At 50.6% G+C, this 16,271-nt stretch overlaps 1 protein-coding gene across 2 annotated transcripts in view; it reads left to right on the plus strand.

The window, feature by feature from the left end:
* The window catches only part of SLC4A5 (solute carrier family 4 (sodium bicarbonate cotransporter), member 5), a 90,866-nt gene that overhangs the window by 24,714 nt on the left and 49,881 nt on the right, over positions 1–16,271 (plus strand). Inside the window, exons 2-3 of one of the 2 annotated variants that reach the window (XM_012658203.1) lie at positions 2,390–2,581; positions 13,223–13,352. In XM_012658203.1, coding sequence (XP_012513657.1) covers positions 2,390–2,581; positions 13,223–13,352 — 322 coding nt within the window. The remainder of the gene's footprint in view (positions 1–2,389; positions 2,582–13,222; positions 13,353–16,271) is intronic. The other variant, XM_012658204.1, reaches the window with a different exon arrangement.

Consider the following 16,271-nt stretch of genomic DNA (forward strand, 5'->3'; position numbering starts at 1 on the left):
ATCTGTTAAAGGACTTGTGTCACAAAATATACAAAGAATTCTTAAAACAACAATAAGGAAACAAACAACTCAATTTAAAAATGGGCAAAAGGGCCAGGTGTGGTGGCTCATTCTTGTAATCCTAGCACTTTGGAAGGCAGAAGCGGGAGGAATGCTTGAGGTCAGGAGTTAAAGACCAGACTAAGCCAAGAGTGAGGCCCTGTCTCTATAAAAAATTAGAAAAATTAGCTGGGTGTGGTAGTGCATGCCTGTAATCCCAGCTACTTGGGAGGCTGAGGCAGAAGGATCACTTGAGCCCAGATGTTTGAGATTGCAGTGAGCTATGATCACGCCACTGCACTCTAGCCCAGGTGACAGAGCGAGACCCTGTCTCAAAAAAAAAAAAAGGGCAAAAGATCTGAACAGACACCTCATCATAGAAGATCTACAGGTGGCAAATAAGCGTATGAAAAGGTGTTCAATATCATTTGTCATTAGGGAATTGAAAATTAAAACAATGATGAGATCCACAACACACTGACTAGAACAGCTAAAATAATAATAAAAAAAAACCTGACAAAACCAAATGCTGATGAGGATGCAGAGCAACAGGAATATTCTTCCATTGCTGGTGAGAATGTAAACAGTATAACCATTTTGGAAGACAGTTTGGCAGTTTCTTACAAAGCTAAACATAGTCTTGCTAACCGAACCAGCAATGGTGTTCCTAGGTATTTACCCAATTGAGTTGAAAATCATGTCCACATAGAAGCCTGCATATGAATGTTTATAGCTCCTTTATTCATAGTCACCAAAAACCAGAAGCCTCCAAGACAGGAGAGTGGATAAACAAACTATGGTACACCCACATAATGGAATTTCTTCAGAGATGAAAAGAAATGAACTATTAAGTCATGAAAACACATGGCAGAAACTTAAATACATATTGCTAATTGAAAGAGCCAGTATGAAAAAGCCTTCATACTTCATGATTTCAATTCTATGATATTTTGGAAAAGGCAAAATTATGGATCTAGTAAGTAAAAAGGAGGAAGGAGAGGGATGAATAAATAGATGAAACGCGGAGGCTATTTAGGGTAGTGAAACTGTTCTATATGATACGGTGATTGTTGATGCATGTGCATATGTATTTGTCAAAACCCATGGAAGTAGCTATAGAGCAGGAAGAGTGAACCTTAATGTAAACTATAGACTATAATTAATAATAATGTATCAATATTGGTTCATCCCTGTAACAAATGTACCGCTAATCAAGATGTTAATAACGGGGGAGACTGTGGGAGTGGAGTGGGGATAGGTACATCGGACTCTATGGACTATATGCTCAATTATTGTGTAAATCTAAAACTGTACTAAGAAATATATCAATTATGTAAAAAATTGTTGATCTACTGTAGGCGACACACGTTAAACTGGTAACAATGTCCTTCCTGAGAGCTGAAGACATTCCAGCTGCCTCTGTGGGCACAGACCAAGTGGGACTTCGTGTGTTAGCCAGGATTACATACCAGGCTTTTCAGTGAAATTCTGAATTAGGGTTCTTGGTAACTTTTTTTTTTTCCCCAAGACAGAGTCTCACTCTGTTGCCCGGGCTAGAGTGCCGTGGCATCAGCCTAGCTCACAGCAACCTCCAACTCCTGGGCTCAAGGGATCCTCCTGCCTCAGCCTCCCAGGTAGCTGGGACTACAGGCACGCGACATCATGCCCAGCTAATTTTTTCTATTTTTAGTTGTTCGGCCAATTTCTTTCTATTTTCAGTAGAGACGGGGTCTCGCTCTTGCTCAGGCTGGTCTCGAACTCTTGAGCTCAAACAATGCGCCCGCCTCGGCCTCCCAGAGTGCTAGGATCACAGGCGTGAGCCACCGCGCCCGGCCATCTTGGTAACTTTAGTTCTTGAAAATTTTATTTTATAAATTGAGCTTTAAGAAACTCCTAATAACTCATTTTTCTGATAAATAGTTTTCTGGTGAGTGCTATTGTTGGTAAAAATGGCACTCGATGGAAATGCATATGCCTTTCCCATACCAACAGACCGGACTTGGTATTTTGAACTGTATCTGTGACCCACCAAGGGACTGTCTCCTGGGCCATGTGTCATAAGCCATATTTAGTAATCACTGCTCTGGACAAGCAAGACCGGGAAGATGAAAATTCTACTCATTCTAATGGAATTCTAATTACAGCCTCGACGGTATCCCTTCCAGCAACTGTTGAGTTGGTTCAGAAACGGAATTCTGTCAACCCCATGCCTTGGGCAGTGGCCCCACCCCAGCACCCCATGTCTTCCATTTTGTTTCTTGGGTCCCATTTCCGTAACTAGTGGATACTATGGGAAATATGTCAATTTTCAGTAACTCTGCCTCCCCCCTCTTTTATGCTGTGCCCACAGACTGCCCTTCTATCCACATTGGGTTTCCAGTCCCCAGTTACTCCCAAAGAAAAAGTGACCAGAAGGGACGTCTTTCAGGCCTGCAAAACGTCCGCTGGGGCCTGCGGCCAGACAAGCCACAGCAGGAGCTGACTGGCCCAGGGAGCCAGGCAAGCAGCCAGGACAGCAGCATGGATCTCATCAGCAGGACTCGTGAGTTCCCTGAGGGGCGGGTTCTGGGAGCCTTCCTACTGGCGGATCCAGGCGCCTGGGAGGGGGCGTGCTCTGGAGAATGTGGGTAACGCCCCAGGTGGCTCAGCTTTGCCCCCAGAGCCTCTCTGCTCTGCTCCATTGCTCACTGACACAGGAAGAGTGAACCCAGAGACAATAGTTAATAACAATGTAATCAGTATTGGTTCATTAATTGTAACAAATGTACCACACTAATGCAAGATGTTTCCGTCAGATTGGAGCCCTCCGTCTTCTTCTGGGGACTTTGAGACCTGCATTCGCATCCACTCCTGTGTTGATTTCATGGTTTAATTCTCACACTTACTTCCCTCATTTCCAAATTCCTAGGGGCCCACAGGCTGTTGCCCTTAGAACCAATAATGAACAGGCTGTTTGGCCTGAGACATCGTTCTCAGTAAACCGAAGTCCTTATTATCTTACCTCCACCCTCTCTCCCAGCTCGAGCTTAAAGGAATGGTTCAGAATTGTCCAGTCCTCCTGCATCAGAGCTCGCAGACTCCAGGAAGCTCTCTCCCAGGACAACAAAGCCCCTGAGGCCTTCCTCTGCTGCTGCAGAAATCAGTTCTGGTCTAATTAAAAATCAGTCTTTTGCTCCTTCCTGTGGAAAGAAAATTATCAGTCTTAAGAGAAGTAAAAAGGACTGGAATACTTAGAACACAATTATGACGTTTTATCCTTTCTAGACTTTACTGATGCTTCTGGGGGCATGATTTCACCCAAACCTGCCTAATAATGGTAGTTAATTAGTTTCTATTATATATTTGCAAAATATACACCCTCAAAGGGCTGTCAGAGGCAGCGAGTGACTGTGTCTTAGTGCCCCAGTAGGAGCCCCCGATACACCTCATCCCAAAGGCCACCAGAGCCACCTCCAACCCTACAGAGCTCTGTACAACCCCCCTCATTGGCAACAAGTCACCCAGGGCCTGTGGCTTTTCCAGAGTAAATGTGTGCGTGTAGGACTTGGGTTGAGAGCCTGAATTTGCAAGTGAACCAATGCAAGTCTTCATATAAAGTTTTTATAACCTTATTCCTTGACAGTTAGCTAAAATGGACTCCAGCCTCTTCCCCCGTGTTCTGGGGAAGGTCCATGCCTTTGCCTAAATGTCTGTGGATTTCCAGAGGCTTCTGGTCTCCATGTTGCTCTGGCTCCAAGCCGCTGCAGACCAATGCTCTTGGTCTCGCTGTTTCTCCTTCCGTATCTGTCCTCGGCTTTCACCTCTGGGCCAGCTCAGGCGTGAGTTCTGGTTTCCTCAACATTAGTCATTTAAGGCACATATGTGAATAGCAGGCTTTGTTGAAGGTTCAGAACCATGAGGGGGTTACATTGCAGAGATACATAATTTTTTAAGTGAGATATTAGATACCCCTGTTCTTGTAAATTTTCTGGCCACCTTCCTCTGCGGTCCCAGACTCCTGCCCCCACCCGCCCTCACTGCCCTCCCCAGTCTCCTTCCATCTCCCCGCTTCTCAGCTTCTGCACCCGCTGTCCTCAGCTGTCCCCAGCACACACACTCCCTCCCCCACTTCATCTGGCACATCAGTTTTCCTCTATCCCCACCACTCGCCTTGGCAGGGCCTGTTTTCACACAACTAAAGACACATAATTGTCGAACTAAACACAAGGATGATCTCTAAGTCTAGCCCTTTTGCAGTATAGTAGAACTGAAAGAGGCCTAGAAATTTCCTTCTCTTCCATCTCCCTCCCCACAGGCCTCTGTAAGAGGAAGGAAGCAGGATCAAGATTCAGCTTGGGGGGGGTGGTGCGTTGCACATGGTGGTGGCTCATGCCTATAAGCTGAGGTGGGAGGATCCAGGATGGCTTGAGGTCAGGAGTTCCAGACCAGCCTGAGCAAAAACAAGACCCCATCTCTACTAAAAATAGAAAAAAATAGCTGGGTGTGGTGGCACACGCCTGTAGTTCCAGATACTTGGGAAGCTGAGGCAGGAGGATTGCTTGAGTCCAGGAGTTTGAGGTTGCTGTGAGCTAGGCTGATGCCACGGCACTGTAGCCAGGGCAACAGAGTGAGACTCTGTCTCAAAAAAAAAAAAAAAAGAGAGAAATTCAGTTTCCCATTGACATAATTAGGCTTCTGTGCCCCTCTTGGCTGAGAAGGGAGAAGCAGCAGCTGTCTGTTTTGCTTTTAAATGACAATGTTGTCACTTTGCTGCATTTATATTTACTAAAACAAAACAACAAAGACAACATATGAATTGAAGACTGGGAGACATTTCATACATCTTAAATCATGAATAGTGGGTGCAGTACAATTAATTGCCTTTTACCATCTTGGCTCTCCAGAAATGTCCAAATCTGCTCCCACCCCCACCCCCACCCCGGCTCTAATGAGATGGGTCCTTTTTTCTCTGCAGGGTCTCTTACAAATGCTCTGGCCATTCTGATTTCACACTGAGGTTCTTGCCCTTCCCAGGCCCAGAGGAGGAGAGTGGCATGGGGCACCCAGAGGGGAAAGGCTGAGGGTCTCTTATTTGAATTTCTCAACTAGCCTTGGAGGGATCTTCCCCCACCCCCCAACACACCAAGATCTTCTCCAGCCTTGGCTCCATCCACTTTTGGGGGCCAGAGCTCTTTTGGGGGCCAGCCATGCTCTTGCTGGGCTCTGCCAGCCCCTCAGGTCCAGCTGAGCTCCTTCCCTTCTCCAGGGCTAGGGCCAAATGCCTTTTGCTGACCTTCCTTTCTTTCCCTAGGCCTGCCCTGCCTTTGCTTCACTCCCTTGTCTTTCACTGATTCCTGTTCTTTCTTTCTTTCTTTTTTTTTATGAAGTGGGGGAGTAAGGAGGGGGATTCAATTTCATCTTTTTTTTTTTTTTAGACAGAGTCTCACTCCCTCACCCTCAGTAGAGTGTAGTGGAGTCATCATAGCTCACTGCAACCTAAAACTCCTGGGCTCTAGTGATCCTCCTGCCTCAGCCTCCCGAGTAGCTGGGCCTACAGGCACACACCACCACGCCAGGCTAATTTTTTCTGTTTTTAGTAGAGATAGGGTCTCACTCTTGCTCAGGCTGGTCTCGAACTCCTGACCTCAATGATCCTTCTGCCTCAGCCTCCCAGAATGCTAGGATTACAGGTGTGAGCCACCGCCTTCTTGTTCCTTCCACTGCCTCCCTGTTCCTTCTTAGTCTATTATTCCAGTGACTCACATTCTTCTATATAACCCTTGTACTTATGGTTTTCAAGACGGTACATGGAAGAAAATCTCCGCGCCCTAGAATTTCATACAAAGACAACCCAAGATCAAGAAGGTAATTTTATCACAGTATCAGAAACCTACTTGAACTGCCTTGGGCAAGGAGAGGGAGAGGGAGAAAGAGGGGGTGGAGAGACAGACTGTTTATATTACAAGAGCAAAGGAGTTTCTCACAGTCCCAAAGCAGAATGAAGAGCCAGGCTCAAGTGGAGGGCGCAGTGCCCTCCCAGTCCGCTCCCTGGGTCTGCTCGGCCTCCCTGGCTGCCTCCCTCTGGTCTGCTTGCTCTCTCCCTGCAGCCCAGCCCTGTCTGCCTCCCTCTGCTGCCGCTTCCAGTTTACCTGTTCTCTCTTCCAGAAACCATCACGAAAGGCCCAGGGGCCTGGGTCATGTTACACAAACATGGTTGCCAGGGGGTTGTCCTTGTGGGCATGGGGAACATGGTTTGGGCAGACATTCCAAAGCCACCTACCACAGGAGGGGTTCCCATAAACACAACAAGTGACAGATCCTCTCCTTTTCCTCTCTCGGAGAGCACATTTGAGTTTGTGTACAGCCCATGAACTTCATTGCCCGTAAAACTAGGGCTTGGGGTCCCCTCTCAAAGACCCACTTCACACAATCGGCAAGAATGACTTAGGCATCCCCAGGTTCTGTCTCCCACTCCCCAATACTCAGAGGCTCCCTTTGCTCCAGCCCCAGCCCCATTTCCTTGTTCTTGGCCCCTTTCCTGCTGAGGCTAGTCCCGGCTGAGTGCTAACCAGTCCGATGCCTAGCTAGTATGTATTGGGTGTCCTGCTGTGTGAGCTCCACATCAGCCCGACTGACCTCGCAAAGCTGACTGTCCAGCAATTCACTGGGGAGCCTACAAGAGAGGGAATCTCTCAAAGGACTTGCCCGGAGCTGATGACCACAGGACCCAGTCCTGATGTTGCCGTCCCCAGCGCATAAATGCCTCCCGGGTCTTCACCAGGAGTTGCGGTCCACACTGCTTCCAGTTTGCAGTCCACTAGATCATTTTGTGCTTCGCTCACCCAACAACCAGTCAGTCCCCACCCAGCAAGAGCACAGTCCGGTGCTCCCTTTGCTGTGCCTCCTGAGGCTGGTCTCTCCCTGCAGCTGCAGTCGACTCCATTCCTACTGTGTGACTTGCTGTTAGCTCTTGAACAGAGGGGCTGTCATCTGAGGCATTTCTACTCTTGTGGATTAACTTCTGACAAGCCCCAGAGAAACCCTGATCCAACAGCCCAGCGTGTGGTGAACTGTCCCTTCTGTGGGCAGGAGGGTGGGGCAGAGAGAGGGGAGGGGCCTGGGAGGAGCACAGGTTTGGAAGCTGAGAAAGATTGAGCTCTTGGACTGTTTGGAGGGGACAGGCTGGTGACTGGGTGACCAGTAGTACGGGAGGAAGTGTCACACCTGCTGGCAACAACAGTAATAGCAATATCATGTACAGAGCGACTGGTATACACCAAGCACTGTGTCAGCCACAATCCAGTGAGGTAGGTAGGTGTGATCACTCCCACCTCGTAGATGAGGAAACCACGGGTCAGAGAGCCTGAAGCCTTGCCAACATCCTACTGTGGTCGTCAGCAGCGTCAGGAGTTGAGCCCAGGTCTGCACTGCTAAAGCACCTCATGAATAAGCAGAGTCTACTTGGCGTCCTTGGCAATCTCTCTTTGGGAGTTGAGGCCACCCACAGGTCTGGCCTGCTGTGGCTGCTCAGGAAGAGCTGGGTCGACCTCAGCCACAGTGAGTATGAGCTGCAGGGCCTGCGACCCCCCTCCAGGGCCAGCCACTCACTGCCCTGCCCTGCCCTGCTGAGGAGCCCACCGAAGTGAGGACTCCAGGAACGGCCCCTGCAAGGAAACACGGTGGTGTTTCCTTGGAGCCCCTGGCACTCTGCTTCTGTTTTCTCAGCTTGAAAATGGGCATCCTTGATCCTCGAGCCTCTGGTAGGAAAGTGTGGCCCGTGGAGCCACCCGATAGGGCAACAGGGGGAGGATGTCAGGATCTGCCGGTCCTCCCGGGGCTCTGCTAACCTGGGGACCTTCTATGGGTAACACAGGTCTTGGTTTTCTCAACTGTGAAGTGAGGGGCTTGGACTTGACCATCACTAAGCTCCCTCCCAGCTCTAAGACATCGTGCATTCAGAGCTTGTAGCTCCTTGGAGCAGCTGCCGCTCAGTGACCTCTAATCAACCTTGGCACATTCTAAGTACTCGGTAAGCACTTGCTGAACCAAACCCAGGAGATTAGGAGTTTCTCAGAAGAGCAAAATAATTCCCCAGTGGGTTCACCACACACCCTGAGGTGACCGGGTCCCACTGTCCGTGGGCTCTCAGAAAACACCCTCTGAGTGCTGACACTTGGCACTTTTCTTAGAGGTGAATGAGCAGGAAGAGGATCGGGAGTTTGGGTGTAAAGTCGAGGAAAGAAAGAAACGAGCTACATGGCACATTACTGATCAGGCATTGCTTGCTGTGAAATGTGAGACCCCACAGCCAACACCCCCCTCCAACAACCCCACCTCCACCCCAGAGAGTGGGGAGCCCCCACTGTGTAGCCAAAAGGACATGACCCTGCCAGGCCACTTTCCAGCCAGCCCACCTGCTGCCAAGGCTCAAAGGAGACCCCAGGGAGTCTCAAGGCAAATCCTACCTCTGCCTTCATAAAGGGACCCCAGGCAGGAGTGGGTAAAGGGGCAGGTTAGCCAGTCCTCTCACAGGTCCTCAGTTGCCACCATCCCTGCTGCTATGGAGACCCTGCTGCCTGCTTGGGCCACCGCCCTTCTCTCTCCAGGGCACCTGACTTCCCTCTCTCCTCTCTCTCACCCCCTGTCTCTCACACTCACAGTAGCTTTAACTCACTCTCACTATGGTTTTGCTCTCTCGCTCGCACAGTTTTACACCATCTCTCTCACACCACATCTCTATTCCTCTACACGCAGCCTTCCCTCTCCTCTGCCCCAGTCTGTCACACATTCCTTCTCTCCTCTCTCTCTCCCCCACCCCTTCTCCTCTCCCCGCACCTCCCCTGGTGCTTAACTGGAAACAAAAGTGAGTTTGTTGTGTTGGAAGAGGACTTGTGGCAGCAGCGGCCAGGACGGCAGCAGCAGAAGCAGGCTGGGGCCAGAGGCAGCGCCAGCAGCCGGGGACCCCAGCGCTCAGCTATTCCAGGGAGCAGGTAATGCCCCGCAGGGCTGGCTCAGGCCCCTGCCCTCTGCCCTGTCTCCTCTCTCCACGGTTATTCCATTTATTTGCCTTCTTACCTGGCCTTGGAGGGGAAGGGGATTCAGACCTATGGAATGGTAGGCACAGGGCCCAAGGAGTGGCATGCCCTCCTCATCAGAGAACCGCATGTGGTCTGCCTGGCGGGGTGGGTGGCTGGTGAGGGACATGCCAGAACCCAGAATGCTGGGTTAGGGCCAGGTCACAAGGGATGTTTTGAGCCATGTCACTGACCTAGGCTTCAGGCAATAGAGAGCCATCGAAAGTTTTTCACCTGGAGAGTAACAAGATCAAATTTGCGTTTTATTTTATTTATTTTTAGAGACACGGTCTCACTGTCACCCAGGCTGGAGTGCAGTGGCCAGATCACAGCTCACTGCAGCCTCTAATTTCTGGGCTCAAGCGATCCTCCTGCCTCAGACTCCTGAGTGAATAGCTAGGACTACAAGCACACACCACCATACCTGGATAATTTTTAAAATATTTTGTAGAGATAAGGATCTCGCTCTGTTGCCCAGGCTAGCAAGCTGCATTTTAAAAAAGTAGCTATTGAGCTCTGATCCCACAGAGGATTGGTGTGGCCCCTCAGAATCAAGCAGTCGTAGTCTTTTCAATTTAAAGAAAAAATAAGATTTTTTTTTCAATTGTTGATTTTTCTTCTATAAAATTTCCTTAAACATTTGGTGTCTGCAAGCGTCAGCAACCAATAAGTCAATGAAAAGGATATACGTTACAAGTAATAGAAAAATTCAGAAACACAATCCATTTAAATAAATGAGGTCCATTGAGCTACACATAAATTAATGGTATTTCCTGCTAGTAAAATTATTTGTAACCCATGTTCACAATATTTTATGGTGCCGTCCAAAGAGCACCATGACTCCCAGGAGTCCACCACATGAACAGGTGTGAAATGTTTTAAAAGCAAACTCTGCTGCTGCGTGGGGAATGGGGACGGATGGGGCGGCAGTGAGTGGCTGTTGCAGTGGGAGGAGCGGGAGAGGAGGAGCCTGAACCAGGTGGCAGTGACGGGTGGGAAGAGGGGAGAAGCTAAACAATGTGTAGAGAGCAAACGAAGGATGCAGCGGCCAGCTGGACACAGATTGTGAGAGAAGAATTTCAGGAGTGAATCACGCGTTTCTTGTCTGGTTGGCTGGGTAGCTAGGGGTGCTACAGGGGTGCAAAACAGGGGAGAGCAGGGTTGCTGCTTTGACTATGTTGAGGTTGACTTGAGAAGGCTGCAGAACTGCCAGATGGAGCAGTCCCGCTGGCAGTTGGAATGCCCAGTACTCGTGGGTGTATTGCCTGGACACGAGGGTGACCTCATCACAGGACACAAAGAACACAGGCTAGCTCAGGAAGAGTGTGGAAAGAGAGGAGAGAAGACGACCAAGGAGGAACCCTAGGGAAGATCAGGACTTAGGTGTTAGCCAGGCAAGAGGAGCTGGGGAGGGATATTGAGAGGGAATCTTCAAAGAGGCAGGAAAAACATCAAGGAAGCACCATGTTGCGAGAGCCAAGAGTAACATTTCAGTGCTGAGGGAGCAGCCAGCACCACTGATGTCCCAAAGAGATAAGCCACACCATAGCTTCACAGTGCTGTTGTTTCAGTTGATTTTATTAGCTTATTGGCTTGACGTTAAGATAACAAGAGCGATCTGAAGGCAGGGGCCGTGAACTTGGGTGCAGTAGCAATAGATGAAAGTAGCAGGGTGATAGTAGGAAGTGGTGGGGATTGTGGCAACCTAAAAATCATGTGCCCACCTAAGAAGGCACCCCATTGGCTCTGGTTGATTGTTGCCAAGCAGGAATGTGGGCCCAGTGATCAGAGCATCAGAATTTTCACAAAAAGTTAGAGATCTGGATCTTTATAAGAAATACCACAATTCTTTATCTTAGCAATAATTTCAAAAACTTTTATACTCTGTGAGGGCTGGATTAAACTCCTCTTTGAGCTGCCAGTTTGAAATCTCTGCCTTAATGTCCTTCGTGTGGTGGGGGCTGAACGAGTTTCAGGGGGTCGGCAAGTGATTGGGCAAGGAGGAAGTGGAGCAGAGCAGAGACCACTCTGTTAGGAAGGTGGGCAAAGGAAGGAGGAAGGGGAGAGGAGAGCTTGGGAGATGAGTAGGGTCATGGGAGGGCATTTGGGGACTGAAAGGGCTGTTTATGGGCAGAGAGAGAGAGGGTGGAAGAGGGAAGTTGCGTATCCAGGGGAAGAAAAGCTGCCTGGTGAAATAACAGTCAGAAGGAGGCAGAGGGGCATGGATGGGACCAGGGACTCGGGTGGAGAAGGGACTCCTTTTGTTCAAAGATGGGCGCCAACAGGAGTGAGGACACCGAAGCATTAGACAAGAGGACTTTGATGGATTTCATGCCAGGAGGCCTTTATTTTCTTGGTGAAGTGAGGTAGATGGCTCAAGAAGCTTGAAGAGAGGAGCAAAGGTTGGGTATGGCTTTGAGGGACACGGGGAAGGGCAGGGCCAAGGAGGAGTGGAATGTTGCTGTGCTTGAGGCTAAGGGGAGAAACCCTCTACTTGCACAGCTGGGTGGCCTTCCACAGCAGGGCTCCTGGCCTGGGTGCAGGGCTTGGTGGTGAGGGGGATTAAGCGCCATTGCATTCCAAGCTCTGGGTCAGGTGTTTTACTCTCCCTACCTGACTTGCTCCTCCCAACAGCCCTGTTCACTCAGACTGAGTTCACTCATGAAGAAGTGGCCGCCCTGAGATGCACACCCGTGTCTGGCTGCACTGGAAGTCCACTGTGCACTCTGATCCCACCACACCACTGTCCCACACTGCCTTCCCTCGGACACACTGCAGGGAGGACGAGGCCAGTGAATTCTTGTTGGGCATTGCCTGGGTTTCACTGGGATGTCCACGGGAAAGAGTGGAAGGTGTGATGAAAGAAAGAGCAGTTGAAATTATCGACCACTGAGGGTCCATGGAGCAATAAGTGAGGACAGAAGGGAATGATAAACTGAGGAAAGAGAGAGGCTGGAGGAAGGGGAAGCCTTAATGAGGCCCAGGAGATGGTGGATGAGAGACTGGACCAGGGCAGGGCAATGGGGCTGGGAGGAGGGAATGTGCTTTTGAAAACTTCCAATACGCAGGGGAGGTAAGGATGACTCCAGGGTGTCCACCCTGCCCACCGTCAGCCACTGCATTGGTTACCACTTTGACATCATGTCATCCTTCTCTGCCCCTTGCTCTCCATGCTCCAGACACACTGACCAGCATGTTCCCCCCACGGGGTGTCTGGAGCACTCAGCACTCTTCTTCCAGACACACAGAAGTAGCTCATTCTCATCTCAGGATGAGACTGCCTCCTCCTCAGAGAAGCCTTTGGTGATCATGCTCTATCTACTGGTCCTTTTGCTTATTTCAGAGCACATATCATTACCCGAAATGGTGGTTTATGGATTTGTTTACTTGTATATTGTCTGTCTCTGTCACTAGAACATACGCTCAAGAGAGCAACAACACATAGGTCTTCCTCACAGCTTTGTTTTCCAATACCTAGAACAGTGCTTGGCACATAGTAGGCATGCATTAAATACTGAGTGAAAGAAAGAAAGAGTGAATGAACACAGGAGAAACATGTTTGGGGAAGGGTACGTGTTCAGGGTTGGGATGCTGAGTTTTGAGGTGCCTGGAAGACACCCAGGAGGTGACTTCCAGTGGGCAGTTGGAAAGCAGGCTGGGAGCTCAGGAAACAGGCTTCCACCATGCCTAGGAAGAAGGTGGACACATGTGGCATACCGGGCCAAGGCCAGTGTTAGGAGTTGGCTGGTTTGGGTCCCAAAGGGAAAAAGGACCCCTCTGGGCTGGTTATGCTGAAGTTGGGCTAGAGAGTTTCTCACTTCACTTTTCTGTTCTGCTCCTGGGTCTTGCTGCTGCCCTGGCTTAGCCACTCCCGTCCTTCTTCACTGCCAGCTACAAGGCCCTGGAGCCTGAGTGCAGACCAAATCCGTTCATCTCTTTTATCTCAAAGGGTATCTCACCCACATCCATCCTGCAGTACTGCTAGTGCTTCGCCCAGGAGTTGGACTTCGCTTTACTGAGTTAGGAAATACTTTTCCCTTGCATTTGCTCCTGCTCCATTTCTGTTGGCCTTGCGGTGGCCCTCCCACCTTCCGCAGGGCACCGGCAGACCCTGGGCCCTCCTTTTGCAGGGTCTCCAGCTGCTGAGCAGCTCCAGGACATCCTGGGGGAGGAAGATGAGGCTCCCAACCCCACCCTCTTCACAGAGATGGACACTCTGCAGCACGACGGGGACCAGATGGAGTGGAAGGAGTCAGCCAGGTGAGGCAGAGCCCCGGACGGGGGGAGGCGGCACCCCAGGAGGGGTCAGGGAGGCTTCTCACTGCAGTCTGCCCGGGCCCAGGCTGGGCAGCCCTCCTGATGGGAAGCCCAGTTTGTACCTTGAGCTCTGCCAAAGAGCTTCCTGGTCCACAGAGACGCACCGCCTTGCCTTCCTTGGTGTCCAGAACTGTGTTGGATACTAAGGAGCAAACAGAACCTTATGACTTTGTCTTTATCCTCAAAGAAATTAAAATCGAAATGGGAAGACAGAACAGTCATCCATGAGACCATAAGACAGTAATACAAGGACATATACAGTCGTTTTCCCCACCACCATGGCGTATGCGGGAGACTGGTTCCAGTGACCCCCACTGATATCAAAATCTGCATGTACTCAAATCCCAAAGTCTGCCCTGTGGAACTGTGTATACAAAGAGTCAGCCCTCCATATACACGGGTTCTGCATTCCCCCATTTGGTTGAAAAATATATAAGTAGATCCACGCAGTTCAAACCTGTGTTGTGCAAGGGTCGATTGTGTTCTTTAATGTCAAATGGTACCAGCTAAATGCTGTAGAAGGGAAAATGCCAAGCTGGGGTAAACAGGAGGTCTTCCTGGAGGAAGGAGGATGTATGCTAGGCTCACTGAGTCTGAGTAGCAGGAAGAATCCAAATGGAGGGAGCCAGTGAGCTGCTGAAGAAGAGAGACTTTGCAGAGTTCGGGGCTGGGCTGCAGAGTAGGGGCCATGGAGGAAGCAGCGGGGACAAAGAGAGCTCCCAGTGTGGGGACAGCAGAAGGAATTGGAGAGCCGTAGACTGGAGGGGAACTGCATGGCAAAGTCACAGGAGCCAAGGGAGGGTCAGGGCAAGGTGTGCCCAGGGCAGGGTGGTCTCTGAACTGAACTGGATTGGTCAGCACTGCCAAATGTCTCCAAAAGCCCAAGGAGAAGGAAGGATACGGGATGAGGCAGCAGGAGGGACCCGGGAAGGACACTGAGAGGATCTGAAGACAGACTGCTCTAATATCTCTCAACCTCTTTTGCATTATGCCCCTCTCCCCGCAGGAGAAAAATTGAATCTGATTTAAACTAACTTTATTAAATTAACATTTCATTCATTTGTTTCTAATGAGAGAAATTAAATACTAAGGAATAAAATTTGTCAGGTTGGGTTGAGCTTTAGGGTGCCACAAACCATTGTAGTATCTAAAATGTTTTCGCTCCTCCAAGAACCAGTTTTTGCCCCCTTAGGGACCATGGTGCCCCAATCAAGAATGCAGGGACTAACCCCAGCTGTGCCAGTACTGGCTCTGAGGACGGGCCACCATAACACCGAGAGCCTGACAGCCGCCCCCAACCACGGCCTGGGCTCTCCCTCTCCCACCTCCCTTACTCGCCCAGGTGGTCCCTGTGCAGACCCAGAAGGAGGAGGTTGGGACATCCCCAAGTTTCTCTGCTCCATGTTTCCTGCAGGGGTATCTGGAAGAAAGGCTGCTGGGTGGACCAGCAAATCCCCAACCCCAGCCGGGCCCAGTGCATGCTGCTGAGTCTCTTCCTGTCAGCTGGGTCTTTGAACCCTTACTGCGCTAAGTGATTCACGCGCCCAACTCCTTCAGGCTGCACAGTGACCCCGAGGGGCGGGGATTGTTATTACCCCTGTTGTGTAGAGAGGAGCAGGTAGCTGAGCCTGGATTCCAGCCCAGGCCTCTCTGACTCCCCATCTCAAGGGCTTAGGTACTTTGTCATGCCTTCCCCATTTTCTCAGCCACCTCTCCCCACTTCAACTTCCAGGGGAAGACACAGGTCTGCAGGCAATTCTACGGGGGTTGGAGATAAATGGGGACAGCTGCAAAGCCCAGGACATCTGTCCAAGGCTGACAAGGGGTGGGGGGTATATTTCAAATGACCAAGGCCCAGCCTGGGCTATTGTGCCGTAACAGCTCTGAGGGGCCAGGGCCTGAAGACACTGTCTGCCCTGAGTGAGGGCCCTTCCTGCCCAGTGAGGGGGAATAGAGGGGAGGAAAGCTGGGCAGGGCCTTCTCAGGGGCCCAGGAGGGAGAGGGTGCCTTCTCCACCCGCTGCCGACAGGGTCTGCACCCAGAACCAGGCCCACCATGAGGGCCTGTCACACACACCGTAGAGCCCTTGCTGAGAAGGCCTCAGGGCCCTGAGACCTGATTCTCCCAGAGACAAAACGCACCCTGTTTCTATTCTCTCTGAGTGTGGATTCATAGAGCCCTGCGCACTACAGACCCAGCAATGAAACTGGTAGAGGATGTTTCTAGAAGGGGCCTGTGAGTTACCATCTGCAAGGTGGTAGGTTTCCCTGTAAGGCAGGCTTTCTGAGAACAGCGTCTGAGGATAACCTGCCTCAAACAACAGTGAAAGGAAAATGGTGACTAGAAGTTAAAATGGCTGAACCCTATTCCAGGCAGATCCCAGGGAGGGGTGGCTGAGGGCCCTCCCTACCCCCAGTCCCCTCTTCTCTTCAGCTAACCCCACCCTGTTTCGCCACTCGGTTTCAAGCATCTAGTGAAGTCAGGAGGGCTTGACCATTGGCCAAAAAGCCCACCATGGCCCTCACAGTTTTGTTGGGTCCTCCTCCAGGTGAACTGCAAGAGCAGACGTGCTTGCGTCAGCGCTGTTTGGGGCCTGACACCCCCGCAAAAAAATGGGAAGCAGTTCCCTCAGCTGACAGGCCATGGGACCCACTCAGGGAAGCCAGAGGGCTCAGAAGTTTCCAGAGTCTACAAATCAGCAAGTCCTGTAGTGGGTTCTGGGCCTCTTTGAGTAACAGAAGAAAATGGTGGGGTGTAGGGGACAACCCCTCACGCAGACACACAGGCCAGCGGGAGGGTTACCCCTGCCGAAGAGAAGGGAGGAGGGGACCCTGTAATAAAAGTATTTAATTTGCTGCAGGG

Source organism: Propithecus coquereli, unplaced genomic scaffold, assembly GCF_000956105.1.
Source record: "Propithecus coquereli isolate 6110/MARCELLA unplaced genomic scaffold, Pcoq_1.0 Scaffold578, whole genome shotgun sequence".
Lineage (NCBI taxonomy): Eukaryota > Metazoa > Chordata > Mammalia > Primates > Indriidae > Propithecus > Propithecus coquereli.